This window comes from Penicillium daleae (genome assembly GCF_028827525.1).
Source record: "Penicillium daleae strain IBT 16125 chromosome Unknown utg000006l_segment0_segment0, whole genome shotgun sequence".
In the NCBI taxonomy this organism is placed as follows: Eukaryota; Fungi; Ascomycota; class Eurotiomycetes; order Eurotiales; family Aspergillaceae; genus Penicillium; species Penicillium daleae.
The window spans coordinates 736,380-757,532 of record NW_026623154.1 but is presented as its reverse complement, the minus strand read 5'-3'; the positions used below and the strand labels follow the sequence as shown (position 1 = coordinate 757,532).

General features: G+C 51.6%; 6 protein-coding genes across 6 annotated transcripts; 2 read left to right on the top strand and 4 right to left on the bottom strand.

Annotated features, from left to right (window-relative positions):
• Nucleotides 1–75: 75 nt before the first annotated feature.
• pabA (aminodeoxychorismate synthase pabA) lies at nucleotides 76–2,511 on the bottom strand (the record flags this gene model as incomplete). Its single annotated transcript, XM_056909426.1, has 1 exon — nucleotides 76–2,511. One exon carries the CDS (start codon nucleotides 2,509–2,511, stop codon nucleotides 76–78), a length of 2,436 nt encoding a protein of 811 aa, XP_056765130.1.
• Nucleotides 2,512–3,077: 566 nt separating this feature from the next.
• Nucleotides 3,078–8,351, bottom strand: N7458_006043 (histidine kinase-like ATPase domain-containing protein; the record flags this gene model as incomplete). Its single annotated transcript, XM_056909425.1, has 3 exons — nucleotides 3,078–5,179; nucleotides 5,346–8,152; nucleotides 8,224–8,351. The coding sequence occupies 3 exons, from the start codon at nucleotides 8,349–8,351 to the stop codon at nucleotides 3,078–3,080; spliced, it is 5,037 nt and encodes a 1,678-aa protein (XP_056765129.1).
• Nucleotides 8,352–8,950: 599 nt separating this feature from the next.
• Nucleotides 8,951–13,435, top strand: N7458_006042 (TRAPPII-specific subunit TRS120; the record flags this gene model as incomplete). The annotated part of the gene is made up of 2 exons (XM_056909424.1): nucleotides 8,951–9,116; nucleotides 9,198–13,435. 2 exons carry the CDS (start codon nucleotides 8,951–8,953, stop codon nucleotides 13,433–13,435), a joined length of 4,404 nt encoding a protein of 1,467 aa, XP_056765128.1.
• Nucleotides 13,436–14,206: 771 nt separating this feature from the next.
• On the bottom strand, nucleotides 14,207–15,368 carry N7458_006041 (SDR family oxidoreductase; the record flags this gene model as incomplete). The annotated part of the gene is made up of 2 exons (XM_056909423.1): nucleotides 14,207–15,169; nucleotides 15,240–15,368. 2 exons carry the CDS (start codon nucleotides 15,366–15,368, stop codon nucleotides 14,207–14,209), a joined length of 1,092 nt encoding a protein of 363 aa, XP_056765127.1.
• A 248-nt stretch (nucleotides 15,369–15,616) lies between these two features.
• N7458_006040 (Sec1 family protein) lies at nucleotides 15,617–17,508 on the bottom strand (the record flags this gene model as incomplete). The annotated part of the gene is made up of 3 exons (XM_056909422.1): nucleotides 15,617–16,255; nucleotides 16,308–17,333; nucleotides 17,395–17,508. 3 exons carry the CDS (start codon nucleotides 17,506–17,508, stop codon nucleotides 15,617–15,619), a joined length of 1,779 nt encoding a protein of 592 aa, XP_056765126.1.
• A 286-nt stretch (nucleotides 17,509–17,794) lies between these two features.
• On the top strand, nucleotides 17,795–19,682 carry N7458_006039 (lysophospholipid acyltransferase; the record flags this gene model as incomplete). Its single annotated transcript, XM_056909421.1, is given in 5 exon segments — nucleotides 17,795–17,816; nucleotides 17,891–17,935; nucleotides 17,999–18,561; nucleotides 18,576–19,116; nucleotides 19,198–19,682. 5 exon segments carry the CDS (start codon nucleotides 17,795–17,797, stop codon nucleotides 19,680–19,682), a joined length of 1,656 nt encoding a protein of 551 aa, XP_056765125.1.
• Between the last annotated feature and the right edge of the window lie 1,471 nt (nucleotides 19,683–21,153).

Sequence of the window (21,153 nt, the reverse complement as noted above, 5' to 3'; positions counted from 1 at the left end):
GTGCAGTCTGTGATCCAGTGAAGATAAATCAAATAAACAAGAATATCAATATCAGAATCCCGTGAGGCCGAAGACCTAAAGTCCCGACGCTATGGGCTCTGACGGAGTAAACACGTTGCACACGGTCCGCAGCTTGGTCAACATCTCTTGCCATTCGCCCTCGGCTGTGCTGAGGGTAGTCACTGCGCCACCGGCACCAATCCTCCACGTCTGATGGCTTTGAGTCTCATCTGGGAAGCGAGTAAAAGCGGTTCGAATCAGAACTGAGAAACTTCCTCCGCCGCCAAGGTCAAGATACCCCATCACGCCAGAGTAGATACTGCGCTTCCGCGCTTCAATGTGCCGGAGGTGTAAGCACGAGCGCTCCTTCGGCGCACCAGTCATGGACCCCGGAGGCAGACAACGCTGAAGCGCTGTGAGACCATGAACGGCCATATTCGACGATTTCAACTGAGGCATATGCCTTACAGCATACCCGAGTTGTTCTGCGCGAACTTCACCCTTCACATGCGTGATCATCTGGTAAACTCTCCCATGATCCTCGACTTCAAGTAACTTCTCGACGCGAACACCGCCTGATCCACAGATCCCGTATAGATCGTGGCGAATTAAATCAGCGATCATCAGGTTCTCGGCCATTTCTTTCGTCGTTCCTAAGATTTCACGGGCTTTTTCCATGGTCATGTCTGGTGTTTTGCGGACGGTCCCTTTCATGGGTTTCATTTCTAGCATGGAGGTGCGGTCCCAGTTGAGGAAGCATTCGGGACTGCTGCTGACGATTTTGGCGGGGCCGAGGTCTGCGAAGGCGCTGAATGCGGCCGGGTTGTATTTTCTTAGTTTCTTGTATAGTTTCCAGGGGAAAATGGCTTGGTCTTCTTCTGTTGCGGGGGTCGGTAGTGTGATTGATGTCTCAGATGTTAGACAGAGCTCGTATGATTCACCGGCTTCTAGTTCGGCTTGGCAAGCCTCGATTTGCTGTTTGTAGGTCGCTTCCTCTGGGAATGTGATTTGACCATCTCGGAGGATAGAGTCTAGGAATTGGGTATCGACAGTTTCATTGTTTTGAACGGCTCCAGAAGACTCCTGTAGCAGTTGCAATGTCTCGTCGAGCCAGCCACATGGCAGGTTATCGAACTCGCAGGTTGACTGTATGATGATATTTCCAGTGGTGTTGTCGATGACGATGCTCCTTTCACACCATAATAAACTAACGTCGGCCGGATTGTTTCCAGAACTCTGGGACGATTTGCGGGAAGCGCTTTCATGAGATGTTGGCGGCGTCGAAGATCCCTTGGGATGAGGCAGGCAGGCCAGGCCCAGCTCGTAGGAGAAATATCCCAGGAAGCCACCCCAGAAGGGAACTCCAGCGCTGCCCGAGTGGACCTTTTTCATTTCCATCAAGTATCGAAGAGCATCCCAGACTTGAGTGACGGTCAAGGAATCTTCGACTGTTTTGCCGTCAGCGTTGAGTTGATACATGATCAACTTCAGAAACTCAACGTTGAATTCGAATCGCCATGAACCAGGGCTAGGAACTGAAATGATGTTATAGCGACCATTTGACTGAAACAGCACTGTCGGTGCTCCAGGCTTGTTGAACAGCTCGCTGATAGACTCTGCAGTCAAATTGCCTCGATTGAGAGATCGACATGCCGAAGAGGAAGACGTGGATGAGCTCCACTTCAACATTTCATATGCGATTTCCGGGAAGCACTTTGTATCTTCGTGTGGAGTGATGATCGTCTCAGGAAGGATCGCATATCCCCCGCGCCCGACGATCTTATTAAACGTAAGAGCCTTGCGCCACCAATTCAACAGCAACGTTTTGCAAGCATCCTTTTCCGACTTGCAAGATTCAGGATGAAATTGAACACCCCAAAATGGCTTTTGGCGATGACAGACTGCCATTGGTATTTGGGCTACCGAACCAGACCGCTTCTCAAGAGGAAGCCACGCCAAGAATTCAAGATCGTCAGACGGCAAACCCCGCGGTCTGCTCACGGCATCCAGATTGGCGTACAGCGAGTGATAAAGCGTAACCTCCACATCGGATAGGCCTTCAAAGATATCCTTTGATGTTGTTGAAATATGCCGGACCTGACCATGCAGTGGATAAGGCAGACGCTCGATCGGGACACCGTAGTGTAGACACAAACTCTGAAAGCCCAGACAGATGCCGAAGACCGGAAGCAGCTCGGCATCCCGCAGATTCCAGATATCTCGCATGATGCCGACGTCTTTGGGCAGATTGGGATTTCCAGGACCGGGACCTAATACGATCGCTTCATAGTGTCGGAGGAATTCGTTCATGTTGCCGTCCGGCCAGTCAGAGTCAATTGTCATTACGGTGACTTGGACGCCCAGCGTCTCCTCAAGCATTGCGACCACATTGTAAGAAAATGAGTCGTAGGCATCCACATAGAGAACGCTTTTCATAGAATCGACATCCTTGTTGGATGAATGTGATGATGGAGTGGCGTCTCCATCCCAATTGCCCAGCAGCGGCGCCATCGTGGGCTGCGCCTTTTGAGTCACCGAAAATACACAAACAGATGAAACACGCACAAATTCTCACAGCCCGAGGGACTAATAGCTCGGTATAAGAACAGCTGAGACCGACGGTGCGCGTGGAAAGCCCCGGCTATTAAATTTTCGCGGCGCTTCACGAATCCGAGTCAGACATGTCCCGATTGAGGTCTCGGAGAGTGGCGTTGTCAGCGTTCATCAGCACCACGCCCCTCGTTTGATAGGTTCGGGCGAGGAGAGTTAGCGCCGCATCGTATATCGCGGCTATGATGGCGATGGAAATAGTCGATGCAGCTAATAATGCATTGTCCAGGAATTGGATGAGGTTACAGAAATGAAAAATTAAGGTTGGGATGCAGGCAAAAAGCGGGTACCGCCGGAAAACGGATGGAGCCATTCGGGTGGCGACGCCCTTTTGATGGAGATTGGTCTATGGAGAGAGGTTCTTATCGATTGGTGATATGGTACTGACAGAAAGGAGAGGGTATCCAGCATTTCTAAACATAGCAAAATTCTAAATATTCAACATCGATGACACTGCGCATGAATCACTACTGCTGCTGCTGCTGCCGCTGAGAAAGCGTGGCGAGCTTGGCCGCCACTCTGGGGAAATACTGGGCCACAAAGCCCTCGGTATAGTAGCTATGCGCAGAGCTATGATCGCCAACAAGATTGTGGGCCAATTCGTGACACAGAATCACCCACCAGTAGACAATCGCATCAGTACGGTCGGGAGTCGCGCTCTGGAGGAGGGCTGGCTCCTGCAACTGCTGGAAGTAGAAGTAGTTACAGAAGATGCTGCCCGCTCGGTTGAAAGCAATAGTCTTGCCACCAGGATCATAGAAGATACTCAAGCTGTCAGCACGCATTGAGAAGATGGAGCCGCAATCCAGAAGAATCGATGCGAATAGGTTGATACCGGTTCTGTTGTTTGCGAGGAAGGCAGACCGATCGGTGATGGTCCGCACAAACAATACATTGACGCCGCTGGGGAGAGTAGCAACGAATTCCAGATCGTGACTCGGTCGCTCATCGCAATAAGACTTGCTTTCTGAGATTTGATTCGTCTCGGGTCGGCTGTACACGTCGGACGAACCATGAGGTCGACAGGCCTGGACCGCGGAAAGAAGTTCCTGGTTCAATCGGTGCGGAGAACTGACGGATACTGGTTGTTCAGGACGTTTGTTCTGAGGATCTGAGGCGGAATAAGGCGGTGGTGGTGGAGGAGGAGGCGTAGAAGACTCGGGGAGTAGAGACTGTGACTGCTCTGACGTCAAAGAAGATTGGTTCTTGTCCAGGCCGAATCGTTTTGACAGATTCGCAAATATCCCACGAGGAGTCCGCTCGGGAATAGCAGATCCAGCAGGTGTTGCTTGGGCTTCATCCACCAAGGATTTAGCATTAGGTGACTCGGGGAAGACGCCAGGCATAGGGGTCTGCGGCTTTGGCTCAGGCGTCTCTTCTTGAGCTCGCTGTGCTTGAGCCTCAGCCCATGCCGCTTCCTTTTCTTTCAAGGCCCGCCTGTCCTCTTCCAGCTGCTTCTGGCGTTTATCCTCGGCCATCCGGGCTTCATGCGCCTTTTGCCGGAGAATACGCTCCACATTGTAACCACGAGCACGGAGCTCCAAAAGATCGGTCTTCAACAGCATCTCCAAGGTCAGCGTGGAATGGAGCTTGGGCCGCTTGAGGATCAGATGAACTAGTGATTGACTGATCTCATAAAGATCATACTTGCCTGGGCAAATGCACAACCCACAGTTGCTAGACAGTCTTGCAACAATGGCACTTCGCTTCTGGGTATGAGATGCCCTCCGACCCTTCAATGAACGTGTCAGCGTGATGGAATTGACCACTTGCACCACAAAACTCGTCTCCAACCATCTGGCGCCATGCTGAATCGAGTCGGCGGGCTGGTCGTGTAAGAACAGCCGTGCGCGTTCGAGGATCACTTTGTGCAACTTGGCGCCCGAGCTCTGGTCAGCGGCCACGCCACCAAATCGCGCTTGTTCCTCAACAAGACTGCTCAGGGGAACAGCGCCCAGGGCCACGTAGAAGTTCTCCAAAGCTTCCTCCTGGGGTGCAGCAAAGATGTGCTCTTTGAAAAGATTGAAGCTCTGGAAGTCATCAACAACGACGACATCCTTCGCAGCCGAGAGACTCCATTCACGGATATCCAAATCTTCGTCCGCGTCTGCGGTATCCTTCTCGCTGACCTTAGCTTTACCACTCTGAGTAGGCGGGATGTCCCGACTGGCTAGCAGAAACTTGGCCCTCTTCATATCACTGAAAAGCTCCCGGTCCTTCTTAAGGACGGGGAGGTGCTCGGCCAGAGTCCGCAAAAGCATCAAATATTTGTCAGAGCTTTGAAATGCAGCAGAGATACGAGCGGGTTCTTTCACGAGCATGCGAGCAATCTCATTCTTGGTCGGCTCTCTCCTCGAGCCCACGGCCATAAGGAAAAGATTAGCTTCCTGTCCAAAGTCCACAAAGTCGAAAACATCCTTGTAGTCTTCGCCGTCACCGAGATAGCACAGTCGGGGTGCAACGAGACGAGTACGAGGACCCTTTTCTGACAGGCTGTGAATGGCAACAGGAATGATGGGTGTATTTCCAACTCGCTCAGTATCTTTGGGACTGAGGTCAGATACCCTGCCTGCAAGATATTTGAAAATCGTTCTGGCATCTCTTTGAGTAGCCGGAGGCTGGCGAATGAGAGTCTCAAGACAGTCAGACATGGGAGGATGAGGCTTCACCCCCCAGTTTGGAAGAATGTGAATGGAGGCGCTTTTGCAGAATATTGAAGCCAAATAAGGATGCACCTTCATCAGTGAAGCATCTCTTTGGTGTGCTGAGACTGTCCGAGCCCTCAACTGGGAGGAACGGCACCGTGACCGCATTGATATCAAACGCGGCATATCCATTTGTGTGGTACTCGTTGAGGAAGTAAGCCAGTGCCTTGCTCTTTCGACTAGCATCCTTCTCAGAATCGCTCATCACCATAAGCCGGATGAGTTCAGACCCAGACGGATAGCTCTTCAACCCCATCATGGTGAGGAATTTGCCCTCATTGCTTGCATTGTTGTAGATGCCCGGCCATTCGATGACAGGTAGGCCCAGTGCACGGAGTGAGTCTTTCGGCTCATACAGCTCAGCAATCTTATAGCGAGTGCCTCGGCTTTGAGCATCATTTTCAGCAGTGCAAATGCTTGTGTTTTTGAGTCTCTGGATATCATTGGCAGGAATGTCCTCTCGTACAGAGGTGAGGTAGCGGATGAGATCCACGTGGTTCCATCTCCTGGCTGGAGGCCCTTTCGCGTCCACAGCTTCCGGTGTATTGATCAGGCGATCAAAAATGACACCGAGCTCAACGGTCTTGCGAACTCCAAGAGCAACCAAGAATTTCTCCTTTACACCGTTGAGGCTGTGAACGACTGGTAAGTCATCAAAAAGTCGAACAGAGGCGAAATATGTCTGCGTCGGCTGTTTCATACCGAGTTTGGTCGGAATCACAGTTTGCGGTTGCAGAACATCAATGACTGCTTGCCGTGAAGAAGAGCTCAGAATCTCCCACCCCTTGGACAGCACAGGCAAGACCTGTCCGGCAAATGCAGGGTTTTTCATGATGTTTTGCTCCTTCTCAAGGAGACTTTCATCACCGGCATTCGTAACGAGCCATCGGAGCCAGGGGACAATTTGGAGCTCCACCCAGCCTAGGGCCTCGAGCTCCGATTTACTCAGGGATTTGGTGAATTGGAAGGGCATCACCGAAGGTGGCACGGGCAGATCAGCTGGAATGCGATGAGGATTCAAGAACCCAACAATGTCGGCAAACACGATCAAACGGGTCGGACGCCCTTCTTTATCATCATTATTCGCCACTGCAACTCGCAATAGACTCTTCACGGACATGCCGTCGAGTTGTCCGCTAACGGCCTTGCGGCCAAGCCATGATAAGAACTCCATAATCTGATTAGGTCGTAACGTGTTGGACTCCAATTCACGTTTGATATCAGAAACGGTGATTTCTGTAACTAATCCAAAGTCTGTTAGCCTTTGGACAAAGTCTTTGGCATTGAGCACAAGTTCATCGGGCAAGGCTGGAATCGAATCCATGAAACTAAGCTCCTTGGGAGCAATGCGCGTTTGGTGACTGGGAATCACGCCGCACGTAGAAAGCACTTCTATAGAAGCATTCTTATTGCACATCCAGAATGCATCCTCGATTGTCTGCCCGAGAACAGACGAAGGCGTAGACTCGCGAAAGACAAATTGATTTGCAGTGTGGATAGCCTCGGGGAGGACGTCCACAATGTCCTCTTTTCGAATCTTCGAAGCACGTGTTGAGCCGACTTTGGCGGCAAGCTTGGATTTGATGGTACTCATCTCCGCAGACCAGGCGATCCGACAAACAATGCCAACAGCCCGGAGCATCTCAAGATTCCACTTGCTGATGTAACGGGTATTGAGATCAATGCTTTCACGCTCCACCGTAGGGATGACTGATGGTGCTGACACATGAGCATGGAGGCCGGTGGTTTGTTGCGTGGGGAAGCCGATGAATATCCTGCCAGCTTTGGTGGGTAGAATCGAGGCAAGGATCTCTGACTGCGACTCAGATGCGCCCGTCGCGATGTTGGCATCGTAAGACGGTGTCAATATGGCAATGGTTGCTCTCTTTGGAGGCGGCTTCCTCGTGGCCCGTTCAAGTTCCTTGGCGAGAGAGGTTGTAATTGAAGGCTGGATAGACGCAGTATTGATATGTAGGAACACAGTCGCCCTAGACATGATGGACATATTGGCTGTCTCGTCGATTTTCTCTGCTTGCTGAGTACTTGGAAGCTTCTCAGGTCCACTTTGACCAGTAAACTTGGAGAAGAAGCTGCGCAGGGAGCTCGTGGTATCTCGAAGGTTGTCCAAGCGGAACATGCTTGCATTAGGATTCCACTCCACGATTCGCATCCATGCCGCATCAACTTGTGCAATTTCTTGGGTGATGCCGGTAACCTTCATCAGGCCTTCGTTCGTTTTTGTTTCGACATCCCTGGGAATTGGAACATTGACGCCAGGTGCTGTCTTCTTCGACAGCTTAAGCAAATTCCAATCATCTAGCCACAACTCGATCTCTTCCAAGGCAACAAATGTCAGACTGCTCGACAAAAATTGACACAATTGCATCAAGGAAGGAATCGGCGAAGAATCATTGCGGTAGTCCAGCACAAAGGTCGTGTCTCGGGATGGGGTTTCACCCAGGTCTAAGCGACGGGTGAACAGAGCATTGCCCTTCCAATAAAAGGCCATGGCCTGACTGCCCGAGGATACAAATGGTTCTTCACAGTCATCAAATACACTGTAGAAGCCAACACCAAATGCGCCAATCTTTGTTTCGTCCGGGTTTCCATCGGCAATGCGCTTCAACCTAGCCCAGTCCTTCTCGCTAAATGGGAGACCATTATTTGAGATTAGAAGACGACGAAGGGTATGGTTGGATATCGTGTGTTTTAAGAGGGCTGTCGGGTCTGTCGTCGATGGAGTTGGGACTATCGTGGAGGGTAAGGTCTCGAATTTAATGGTCACTTTGGTCGCGGAAGCATCGGCGGCGTTCTGGATCATTTCACGTAGGACGGTCCTGTTGACAGCGTGTTAGTATTCTTACAGGTCGTAGAGTGCATCCAGTGTAGGCATTCCCAAGAGACTGACCATTTTCCAGAATACCGAGCGAGAACTTTGGAGATCAAGCCTCGTGTATCAACCGTTACTGCTTCTTCATCAGCACCAGACCCCATAGTCCGGGCTTTTAGTGCGTTGAAGTCCGTATTCAAAGCCATTTTGTAGTCTATTATCAGGCGATGTCTCTAAAGCGTAGCTGTCTCGATCCAAGTGGCGTATGCAAAGCTTGCATGGAATGGAGATGCCTATGTCATCTTTCGGCGGGTAAACAAGCTCTGGCGGGGTCTGCGATAGAAGGGAAATGACCGATAGATATCTAAGCTGTAGCGAATGTGTTCGTGGATGATTATTCACAGCAAACAGATGTAGATCAACGAAGGATATGACGAGTCCACTTCGAAGCCAAAAGAATGACAAGTGAGACCTTCGACGGACACCTCGGCGACTGCGGAGAGCCCCTTATCGCTCTGAGCTTATCGGCGGCTTAGCTCAGCAGCCAACCTTACCTAATCAAGTTTGTTTCCCCAGTACATCACAGCTTCAGGAGCCTTTGCGGAGTCGAGTTCCTTGGTCGAGCTCAAGTCGCTCGCTGTTCTCGCGGCTTGTCCAGTCATTACTGTCGCTTTGCTGTGGCATTTTGTTCCCCTCCTGCTTGGTCCCTTGAGCCGGCGCCTTCTGGAAGCTGGGCTGTTCCGTCTGTTGTGAATGTGGGCCTAATACTGTCAACCGCTTCTACCCCGTTCTCTCAAATGACACCATGGGAGTCGACCCTCTATCTCCAATTGCGCCGGTGCGCCTGCGGGCGTTACTGCTTCCAATTGGCAAGATCAAGCGCTCACGCTTCTTGAGCTTCGCCGCTAGACTACAAGCTGAGAATGTGGTGCGGCTAGGGGACATTAGTCCCGACTCTCGTCCAAACCGAAGTACGCAATGACTAGCGGAGTGTCAACCGGCCTGTGCAACTGCAATGACTAGATGGGAAAGCTGACTATTTGATTTCATAGATATGTTCTCCCCGCTTGCCTTCCCCACTGGAATGATTCTCTACGATTTGTCCTTCTCCGTTCCCCCCACCTCGCATCTGGAGCTGTTCCCATTCGAGATATTCAGAGAGCCGCTGGTCATTATCGCTATAGCCGACGGTAGAGAGCTGTCACAAAGCTCTGGAGCCAATGCAAAGCATCCCACGCCGCAGGAATTGGACCACTTACAAGAGGAGCTAGATGCGGTGAAGGAGAGAAACCCGCGGGCATTGGTGAATCAACTCCTGGTCTTCGACTATGAGGGCCTTGATAGTATCACCAATGGTCCAGAGAATGTTCTCTGGGTTCCTCGGCCCGAAGCCTCCAAGGCGACTACTATGAAAACTGTCCTGTGCGATATCACTTCCATCCTGCTATCAGAGCTGGATGAATTCGCCAAGACAATTCAAAATATCCCGTCGATAGAGTCACCTAGAGCTTCATCATGGGGCCCATATCGAAACCCGGAGTTGCGGCCGCGACCTGTGGACCGACTGTTAAATCGGATGACTTTGCCTGCGCAACTGCCATCCACCCCGAATGGCGCACCACCAGAGACACCCCTGAGATCGAATGCCACATCCCCCGCTCCTAGTGATCATGAAACGCCTACGACGTTCGACGAGATCACGCGATCCATTCACCTCTCTCGCACAAACTCGGGCCAAAGGAGTCCCTCAATAGCGTCTCCCAAAGAGCATAGCCGGGATCGCATGTCTGTGAGTGGCATAAGCGCCACTGATAGGACCAAAAATCGTATCAAGGGCCGGTCTGGTGTTGTCATTGGCACTCTCTTCCTGCAGGCAGGAAGGTGGCCAGATGCGCTCAAAGAGCTAGTCGAGGCAGCCAACAATGCGCGAGCTGGTACGGACTATGCCTGGCACGGTAAAGCTCTGGAGAACATTCTTCTCTGCCTCGTGATGATGGCATGGGCAGGGATAGACTTTCAAATACCTCCCGTTCTCTATCCGGTTGCCGACAAGGCCTCTAAGGCGGTTAGAGATGCGATTCAGGCACCATCTGCGGCTGGGAACCGCATGGTCTCTCTCCAAAACCTCGCCAACTTATTACCCGACCTTTCCAACACCATTCTGAACCTCTACACTCGTGCCGCCAATATAACAGAGGAACCTCTGCCTCAGCTAGTATTCTCCGAAACTGTAATTCGATTGTCGAGGCTGATGGTCTCTGCTCGTATCCGGGACGGCGGACTTGATGACAATGCTTTGAAGCACATCGTGATGAATGAGCCTTTAATCCCGTTACGTCAACCAGAACTTCCCCGCGGCACTATTGTGCTTCGCAAGTCTGAGATTGCCAATTTCCTCTATCGGGCTCTCCCGCTTGCCCCTGAAGCAGACTTGCCTGCTACGGATGCTGTTCCGATTATTGTGGGTGTCATATCCGTCCTCAATACTCTCGACCTGCCACGGAAGAAGGCCTTTGTCCTGCGTGAACTTCTTACCGTGATGGTACCCAGTCTTGTCCAGGCTCGGAAGATTGGTGCTGCAGAAGTTGGTATTCATCCTGCGGCCGGATTGGCCTCTCTCAGTGACACGGCATTTGATGTCAATGCTCTCGATGTTGGTCCTGGTAACATGGAAACGAGTGTCCGTCTTCTTCTAGCTACAATTGGCGAGATTTATGGAGTACAGCCTTCGGCATCCTATGAGTGGGAGAAACGACAGAGTCGGATGTCCTCTTCGGGCGGCGCACAAGATCTTCCCGCATATGATTCAATTGCCAGCATTGCAGAGCGCTCTTTCCGTCATATTGCGCTGGATCGATATGGCGATATCAATCTCAAGATTGATGTTCTAAAAGCGTGTATCAACTGCTGTGAAGCGCTTCCCGATTTCGATGGCGTCCTCCGTTTCACAGTGGAGTTATTGCAAACGATTCGTGGAGACATGATGCTCAATGAAGCTCACAGGGTACCACCATATCTGCCACAAGACGAACAAATTCGTCTCTTGAATAATATCAAACGCACGGTGGGAGCCGGAACTCGGTTGGGTGCGGCCAACATGGCTGCTGAATACTGGGATGATTTCCTAGTCCGTGATGTTCAGCTTTTGGCACTACCTGATCCACGCCGACCAGTCCGTCGATCCAAGACAGAGCTTGATGCCGTTACAACGGGCTCTGAAAAGGCAAAGAAGGATCCTTTCCTGTATAACCCCTTCGCCAAGCCCAGTAGCAAGGCTTTGGAGGTTCTTGCAGTGACTGATGAACCTGCCTCTTTCCGAGTGACCCTTCAGAATCCTTATGATTTTGAGATCGAGATTGAACACCTGCGGCTAGAAAGCGAGGGTGTGAACTTTGGGGCTGTGGCAGAGAACATCATTCTTCCTCCACTCTGTCTGCACGATATTATTGTGCTTGGTACTGCTCACGAGGAGGGAAACCTTGAAATATCTGGCTGTATCGTCAAAGTGCGTCATTGCCGGGAGCGACGATTCCCTATCTTCAGGGAATTATGGAAGCCTGAACCTGAGATCAAGTTCAAGCGAACGGGACTCTCTGCAAAGAAGCCGCTCAGCAATCGTCCAATGTCCTGGAGCTCAACTACATCCAAAGATGGAAAAGTTTTGGCGAAGAAGGGACCTCAAACGGAAACTTGCCAGGTAAAGGTCATTGGCAAACAGCCATCTCTACTGATTGAGTCTATGTCGCTCTCGCAATCGGCAATGATGCTCCTCGAAGGCGAGGTCAAATCATTCTCCATCACTCTCCAAAATACATCCTCGTGCCCTGTGGACTTTGTCTTGTTCACCTTCCAAGACTCGACCACTCGCCAGCTTCAGTCGGCCTTGAGAAATAAGGACTTGCTTCCGGTGGAGATTTATGAGCTAGAATTGAAGCTGGCCACTCAACCTGCCTTGAGATGGCGCCGTGAGGGCCCGCAGTCCGATGACTGGAATATCTCACCTGGCGAGAAGGCCACGTTCACCGTGGATGTGTTGGGTAAGCCTGGATTGCAAGATACGACGGTGCAAATTGACTACTCGTACTTGAAGAGCAAGCAGGGACAGCTGCCCGAGGTGTTTTACACGAGGCAACTGTTCGTCCCACTGACTGTCACGGTCAACGCCAGTGTGGAGGTTGCTCGTTGTGACATCCTGCCTTTTAGTGGGGATTTCGCTTGGAAGAATCATCTCGATGCCCCGTTGGACTCGGTTCAGTCATCAGACTCCCCATTGTCTGCCACCGACAAAGATCCGTTCTCTCAAATTCTTTCCCGCCTTGGAAATGGTGCATACGGACCAGATCACTGCATCGTTCTGATCGACCTCCGCAATGCATGGCCGAGCCCCCTGTCCGTATGGCTGCGCGTGAACGAACACTCTATTGTACAAGCCCCCGAGTCGTTCAAGGATGACAGCAAGGGCCAGTACTCTCTCGATGGAAGCCTCCAACCCGGTCAGGTCTCGCGATTCGTCCTCGTTCTCCCTCGAGTCTACTTGGACAACCCATATGCCAGCATTCCCGTCGTCAACACGGGCACTCGTCGCCAGTTCGTCGTCAGCGCTAACAAGCTCACATTCGAGGCGGAGGCAGCCTCGCGTGAGGCATTCTGGTTCCGGGAAGAGCTTCTCAAACGGATACTCGGAGGCTGGTCCGAACCCGCTACTGGCCGCAAGGGAACCATCGATCTACGCAACATCCGTCTAAACACCCGCATGGTAGAGGCAATGCGTCTTGAAGACATGGAGGTCTCCTTTTCCCTAACATCTCCCACTTCCAATGACACACCCTCTACAGTACAACAAACTGGCCGCTCCTGTTTCCACGCCCAAACAGACGACCTCCTAACCCTAACGGTGACCGTCCGCAATCGTTCTTCTCGTCCCCTCCATCCCCTCCTCCGCCTCCAGCCAAGCCTACGCCACCAACCAAACAACATCGCATTAGATCTGACCCGCCGTCTTGCCTGGACTGGCATGCTCCAGCAAGCACTTCCCATTCTTCAAGCCGGAGAATCCACCCAAACCTCCATCTGCGTGACAGCTCTCTGCCGCGGCGAGTACGAATTCGGCGCCAGCGTCGAGGAAGCCCGCCTCCTGCGGCATCTTGGGGAGGACGGTAAAGAAGAAGATCCCGATGCTGCTACCCGGTTCATCGAGGATGGGATTAAGGATACCTTTGGTGCGGACGTGGTTCGGCGTCGACGGATTTGGCATGCGAAGGAGACTTGTGTCATCTTCGCTCGGGGTTAGTCTTTGCTTTGCTCGGCAGGGTAGTTCTGTTGTGATGATGGCCCACTCTCGCGATCCTTTTTATTGTTGAGTGACGTTTATGATACATAGACCTTGTTGTTTCCCATGACTTTCATGTCATCGCTGTGTTTTGAGTGGTCTAATGTGATGATGGGTCACATCTCTTCTTGTATACTTTTTACATAGTCTTAGCGTGGTACATATACACCCTGATGAATGAAACTTTCTCGATTACGAGGATAAATTGATCGGAAGCTACTCTTCTTCTTCTTTATGCTTGGATCCTTGTAACTTGATCGATGCCGGCTCAACGTCGTCCCTACTCCTAATCAGTACGGCTAGCGCTGAATCCAGTATAGAGTCGTGAATTATAGCAAGGTTTCAGTGTACGAGTTTAGACTGAGAGTTGTAGACTGATCATCATTCATTCAGTGGCATTATGTCTAAACACCGACAAATGCTGGCTTGGTGCACATAGATTAGGCTCCTGAAACCAAGTCCATGGCCAGCCAGCCCTGGATCTATCGGGTTGTACACGACCATATATACGCCCAGGGTAACCTAACAAAGGCTCGAATGGTAGGTTGTGGGGGCTTCCCTGTCGGAACCGGAGGGGGAATGCCGCTATAGCTCCGGGCTTTGTGTCGGGGTCAGATATTGCAATAAACAGCAACTGCTTGGCAATGTGCTGTCGAGGATGATTGGGATGTTGAGTACTGTCAGACAAATTGGATAATGTCAAGTCCGACAGAATCATCGTCGTGCAACACTTCACCCCGTTCCGCCCTCAGCCCCCTCAGCAGGCACAGACTTGTCCCGATTCCCAGCCACAGGCTGCGTCTCTCCCAGCGGGAAACTGAGATGCTTCCAATCCTCAATCTCCTCAATGATACACTTCAAGCGATCCCGAATACTCTCCACCGCATAAGTCCCCAGAATCAACCGCAACGGAGGGTACGAGCAATGCCCAAGCTCCCAAACAAGATGGGCTGCCTTGACTGCTGAAGCAGGCTGCTTATCCCCCAGCCACATTAGCATGCGTCTCGCATGTGCCGCGGGGGATGTCGGGGTGTTATACGGCTCGCTGGGCGGTTTCACCAAGAAATGTCCGTACAGCGGCAGCGGCGAGGAGAGATTGTGTTCGGAGGAGTTAGCAGCCATGATGGATGGGGAGACCAAATCACCAATATCATCGCGGCGCATATGACCCGGCTCAACGAGCGTCCCCTTAATATTGAAGCTATCCACTTCATACAGCATACTCTCCATCAACCCTTCAACCGCATACTTGGACGCACAATAAGGTCCCAACCCCGGCACACCCAGCGCACCAGACGTCGAGCTGAAAATCAAATACCGACCGGCGCGCCGTTCCCGAAAATGCGGCAATGACAGCTGAATCATATTCAACGTGCCGGTGAAATTTGTCTCGAATTGATTGCGAATGTCGAACTCGTCTTGGTCCTCGCAGGCGCCGATCACGCCGTAGCCGGAGCAATTGGCGATTACATCGATGCGGCCGAAGCGTGCGATTGTCCGGTCGATGACGCGCTTGACTGTTTCGCGGGCGCGCACGTCGCAGAGGAGGCCGAGGCAGTTTTCGTGCTCAGCTTCCAGCTCTTTCATGCATTCGGGGCTATTCTCGTACGTACGGCCCACGGCGGCGACGAGGTCGTTGCGGGATAGGGCATTTTTGACCAGAGAGCGGCCCATGTGGCCTGTTGCTCCGAAGATCTTGACATAACATGCAGGGTCAGTCGTTGGAGCTTGCGTATGAGCTGTAGAGTGGGGGAGGTGCACTTACCAACCATACGAGGGGCTTGGGGGGATTCTGTGGGCCTGGGGGGTCAGTCGTTGACGGAAGATGCAGTCGCGGCTCGCGAGACGCGATAGGAGAAGCGGGTCCCCCTTTTGGAGGGGAGTATTGCTCCATTTGCAGGTAGGCAGGTGAAGGCGATGAGAGAACGAGGGGAATGGGCGGTGGAAATCTCCCGCATTGTCCGGGGAGACCCACCCAACACCAGACGGAGTATGTAATCCATGCATATGGACGCTTCGAAGAATACAACGATTAGCTTAGGAGATATTCGATGTTTTCATGAATCCAATGGTAAAGATGAGTGACATTATCATATACTAGGTCCCACCAGGGAAACATCTACAGCGCTTAATGCCCATTACCTAGCGCCCAACCTCCCTCCGCAGCCGTCCAGCAGCTGTCGTGGGACCAGACTCTGGCCAGCTGCCAACGGCATCGTCCACTTCTTCGAGGAACGTGGTACTGTTGTGAATACTAGTACCGCTCAGAATGACGCGCACACCGGGGGAGCTGGCATTGACCTGCGCCACCATCTTGGCCTCCTCGTACGTGGTGCCACCGACCATGAAAATGATGATATCCTGTGGCTTGTCCCGGGTATGCCCGCTGCCTTCGAGGAACGGATACTGCAGCTCTTTCAGACGACCTTTGATAAGATTTTGGAGGGTCACCTCTAGTCGCGGGGAATGTTGGGTGTATACATTCTCGACGCCCTTGAGACCCTTGAATCGGTCTCTGGCGCCTGAAAAGAAAGAGGTTGATTCGAATAGATCAGTAAAGCCACCGGCCACGGGTGGAGCTTGGAGAGAGTGATGATAGGCGAGGAGCTTGGAGATTATGTTGACGCGGTGGGAGGGAACATTGCCAGCGGTGACGAGCAAGTCGAGCAGGACTGGGAGAGAGTTGTTGGGATGGCTCTCGTAGCGAAGCCCATAAAGAGCTACCAGGCGTACTTTGCTATCCGCAGGGACATTTGGTAACTGGATAATCCGTTGAAGTGACTGCAAGATCGATTAGCATCGACGTAATCCGAATCCCTGAAGCACAACATACCTTGAGGTCATTGGAGTGGTTATCAGTACAGGCCAAGCTCTGCTCCAACTCACTCACATCCAACAAATTATCCTCACCAACTCGTCGACTCAGTTCGCCCACCAGAGTGACGTGCTTGCTCACGTTGCCAGAGAGCTTGCGGAATTCTGGATAGTCCTCCACAAACCGCTTCATGTCGGCAATGGAATCGATATCCATATTGCTTTGCGTCTTGACCTGGTATTGCTCCACATATTCCTTGATGTTCTGTCCCAGGTCGCCAAAATTTTGATACATGTTCTTCTTGAAGAAGGGGTCTTGGTCTTGAGCGAGAACAATCTCCTGCAACTCCGGCCGGATGTCCGGTACATCGTGCAAGTCGACTCGTCCGTTATTGATGCCGAGAAGCTCGTGCACCATGGCCTGGTATGTCCATTGTGAAAGCAGCGGTGTGATAGGGTCATCACGACGGTCCAGAATAAGCAAGATGGGCGGCGTGTCCGTCCGGCGGAAATTAAACAACTGCTCCTCCTGCGTGATATGGTATCGAACTTCCGTCGCCAGTTTCCGAGCCAGGAGGCTGTTCTTCTCGTAACGGATCAAGGGGTTCTTTTTCAGCGATAGCAGCAGAGCCAGAGTTCCCTCGGTGGCCCGCTGCAACGCGTCCGGATTCCATAGATCCGGCGAATGGCTCCATAGTCGGGAAAGTGGGAATCCGAGATTTAGAGTACATAGATCCGGGTTTATGACGAGGAAATCTGCAAATTGTTCCTGCACACATTGCACGACTTCGTGACTGTCTGCCTCGGCAAGTCGCTCGAGAGAGGACTTGCGGATGATGTTGCTTAGGTAGATGTAATATTCGCCGTACTTGGGCTCTCGAAGCTCATCGATAAGGAGCTGGATCGAGTTCGGGGAAGGTCGCACAAAGCACAGGCATCGCAGATGGCGCATCTTCTCGCGCGCGGCGTTGTCCAGGCGGTCAATGAGGTAGACTTCATGGTTCAGGAGGGCGGATTGAGTGATGGCGGTCGAAACAATGGAGACCTGGATGAACAGCGATTAGTCTATCGTATCCGGCAATGGTTTAGTCAAGCGCAAGTCCCACTGTCTCACTATCCAAAAGCAGGATTTTCATCTTGGTGGATGATGACCCTGAAGCCGACTCGCCGGCCGTCACCATCTTGGAGATGTAGCCCGAGACGGCCGCGACGACGTCCATGATGGATAGAGAATGCGCCCTGGCGCGGGCGATCGACGGCAGAGAAAGGAAGAGGACAAAGCTGGAAGGAGGTTGCAGCTGATCTCGGTGGTTGGTGTCTTGCCCGCGGGGGGGGGGTGGAGAAGGACGAGGTGGTCGAATGTTGGGGCGCGTCCGCTTTTCCACATGACGTCCTCACCTGTCGATCTGTCGACGTCTTTTTCTTGTTCCGCTCTTGCATTTCTTCTTTACCAGCTTGCATGCGTTCTTTTCTCCTGAACACTGGTCTTCTATCTGGGTCGACACCATGTTGCCCTATGTAGACGCTTGTTCGTTCCTCCATATTTTCTCCCTGTGAAGCTACCATAGCTGTTGGACCTCGGACTGACCTACCTCTCCGCAGTGTTTAGCTACTCTGCTCAGCTTACCGGCGCCTCGGTGGATGAGCGTACGTGTTCTCTTCTCACAGCTTGCTCAGCCTCGAGTCGAAGCTTCTAACGCTCCTTTTTAGTCAAGCTGATCGGTTCATTCCTGCTCTCCTATCCACTCGCCGCCTTGCTGAAACGGATCCCCGACGCCCAGCCTTGGAAAAAGAATGCGTTCATTATCGGTGTCTCGCTCTTCTACCTTGTCGGTCTTTTCGACCTCTGGGATGGCCTGCGTACACTTCTTTACAGCGCAGCCGGCACCTATGCCATTGCCTACTATGTGGATGGCTCGTTGATGCCCTGGATTGGGTTCATCTTTCTCATGGGCCACATGTCGATCAACCATATCTACCGCCAAATCCTCGATGACGCGCAGGCAGTGGATATCACAGGAGCGCAGATGGTGCTGGTCATGAAACTTCATTCCTTCTGCTGGAACATCCATGACGGTCGTCTCCCTCAGGAGCAGCTATCGGATGCGCAAAAGTACTCTGCGATCACCGAATTCCCCAGCATTTTCAACTACCTGGGCTACGTCTTGTTCTTCCCATCGCTCTTTGCTGGTCCGTCATTCGAGTACGTCGACTACCGCCGCTGGCTGGACACAACCCTGTTCGATGTCCCCCCAGGCACAGACCCAGCCAAGGTCCCTCTAACCAGGAAGAAGCGCAAGATCCGCGCAGCGGCACTCCTGCTGCCAAGAAAGCCGCCATCGGTCTTTTCTGGATCTTCGCCTTCCTGAAGCTGGGAGGGTGGTTCACTACGGAATTTGCTTTGTCCGATGAATTCCTAAAATTCTCCTTCCCTAGCCGTGTTTTCGCCTTATACATGCTCGCCTTTACCACACGGCTGAAGTATTACGGTGTGTGGTCTCTGACTGAGGGTGCTTGTATCCTCTCCGGTATGGGATACAATGGATTCGATGCCAAATCAGGCAGAGTCTTCTGGAACCGCCTCGAGAACATTGATCCTTACAGTCTTGAGACCGCCCAGAACTCATATGGTTACCTCGGCAGCTGGAACAAGAACACCAACCACTGGCTGCGCAGCTATGTCTACCTGCGTGTCACCCCCAAGGGCAAGAAGCCGGGCTTCCGCGCTAGCATGGCTACCTTTGCGACCAGCGCTCTGTGGCATGGCTTCTATCCGGGCTACTACCTGACCTTTATACTGGGCTCCTTCGTCCAAACCGTTGCAAAGAGTATGACTTCACTCCTTCCACGGCATTTCCACCTGATATAACAATTGTCTCTGCCTTGGATCTAATGCTGATACCTCACAGACTTCCGCCGCTACGTGCGCCCCTTCTTCCTCACCCCTGACGGCACCAAGCCAACCCCCTACAAGCGGTACTACGATATCGCCAGCTGGCTAGCAACCCAACTCACGCTCGGCTTCGCCGTACTCCCCTTCATCCTTCTCGGCTTTGCTGACTCAATGACCGTTTGGTCCCGCGTCTACTTCTACGGTATCATCGGCACCGCGTCTTCCCTCCTCGCCTTCGCCTCCTTCTCCCCAGTGAAGGCGTATCTAGTCGGCCAGCTTAAGCGCCGCAACCGGCCTCACATCCCGCGCACAATGAGCCAGGAGACCTTGCGCCCGCCAACACTGGGTCTGCCGAATGACCCGGAGCGCGACTTTGATGAGGCCGTTGCTGAAATCAGGTCGGAGATTGAGTCTCGGCGTCGTAGGGGGAGTGTGGTTACTATGCCTACTGGGGAGGAGTTGAAGATTGCTGTTGAGCAGAAGATTGGGCGGAAGCTTTGAGATTTGCGAAGAACTGCTTTTCATAGTCGGATGGCTTGTGGGTTAGAGCTTGTATAGATAGTGTGATGGGAAAGAGTGTGGGTTGACCCTTTGATCTGGGTATGAGATCGAAGCTGGAATAGGTCTTGTCTTGTTTTGTTGGGCCGTGTCCTTTGCGAATAGCGATTAGAGAGTTTCTCGTTATTAATCACGACAGATGTCATTTCGGGTTTCAGATGACTGATTGGGAAAGGGCCTTGTACATTACACGATTCCGTAGCAATGCATTGCGCGGTGCTATCAGTGTTGACTATTAGCCATTATTCGAGCACGACCGGCATCTAACGAGTCCTTCCATAGTCCTATCTTATTCTTACAAGATTCTATTTCTCTCGCACCTTATACTTAGTAATATTAATACACTGTATGGCCGAGTTTATTTCAGCTTATTTCGCGGAATGAAGTTCAATTACAGAATGCCTTGATATTGACACATCAGGTTCAACTCTCATACAAATCAATCTTCAATGTGCCTAGCCGCCCCTTTCTTAGCGGGTAAGCCTAGATAATACTATCTATATTACTACCGAGTCGAACCTACACGAACTCTCTTAGTATCTAGAGTCTTACTAAGCCTAGGTCAGAAGTAGATTATAATTGACTTGCCTTAAGAGGACTATCCGCTTTAACCTTAGCTTTAACTTTAAGTATATAGAATATACTTAATATTATTAGGGGGAGTATATATTAGGCCTAAAGTTATTCTATAATTTGGGCTTTGACCCACGAATCCAGTTCCTTTGTGATGTGCAAGTGAGCTCAAGCAGGGTTGGATGGCAGCAACGTCTGTTTCGAGAAGGAGAAACGACTAGCCAGTGTAACCTGGTAGGCTCGCCCGTAGAACAGGCTTGTTAGCGAACCCGATCATCGATCGTTTCTTGGTCTTTGCCTCCCGAGTGACTTTGTCGGTCCGCGGTGTTAGCAAAGGCTGCTGAATTTGTGACAGCTGTTGCTTGTTCTGGATGTGAAAAGAGATACGATGATGGGTTAATGACCCAGGGCGTTAATGACTAAGGGTCAATAGCACTCCTTATTGAGGTACCAAACAGCCAAGCACTAACGGACTGGGTTAACGCTACATGCGAAAAAAAAACCTGGGTTTAGAATGGATCAAGAGCTTCAATAAACAGATCGAGACGCAAACAATTGGCCATTATCGTATCCTGAATTTGCCGACAGCTATGAGAATGACCACTAGACGAATTCTGAGATTCACTGCAAAGGGAATAATATAAATACTCAATCCATGTTAGGAAATGAGTAGTGGCGCGCCAATTTATGCTTCTGTGACAGCGGCTATAGATTCTAGGGGGCTGTCGATGCTGAAAACTCCTAACTCGACTAGTATAACTTCATTAAAAATTATAAAGCTGCAATCTACCTAAATCGGATCTCGACCAACAAAGAGACTCTGCCCTGAAGGGAAACAAAT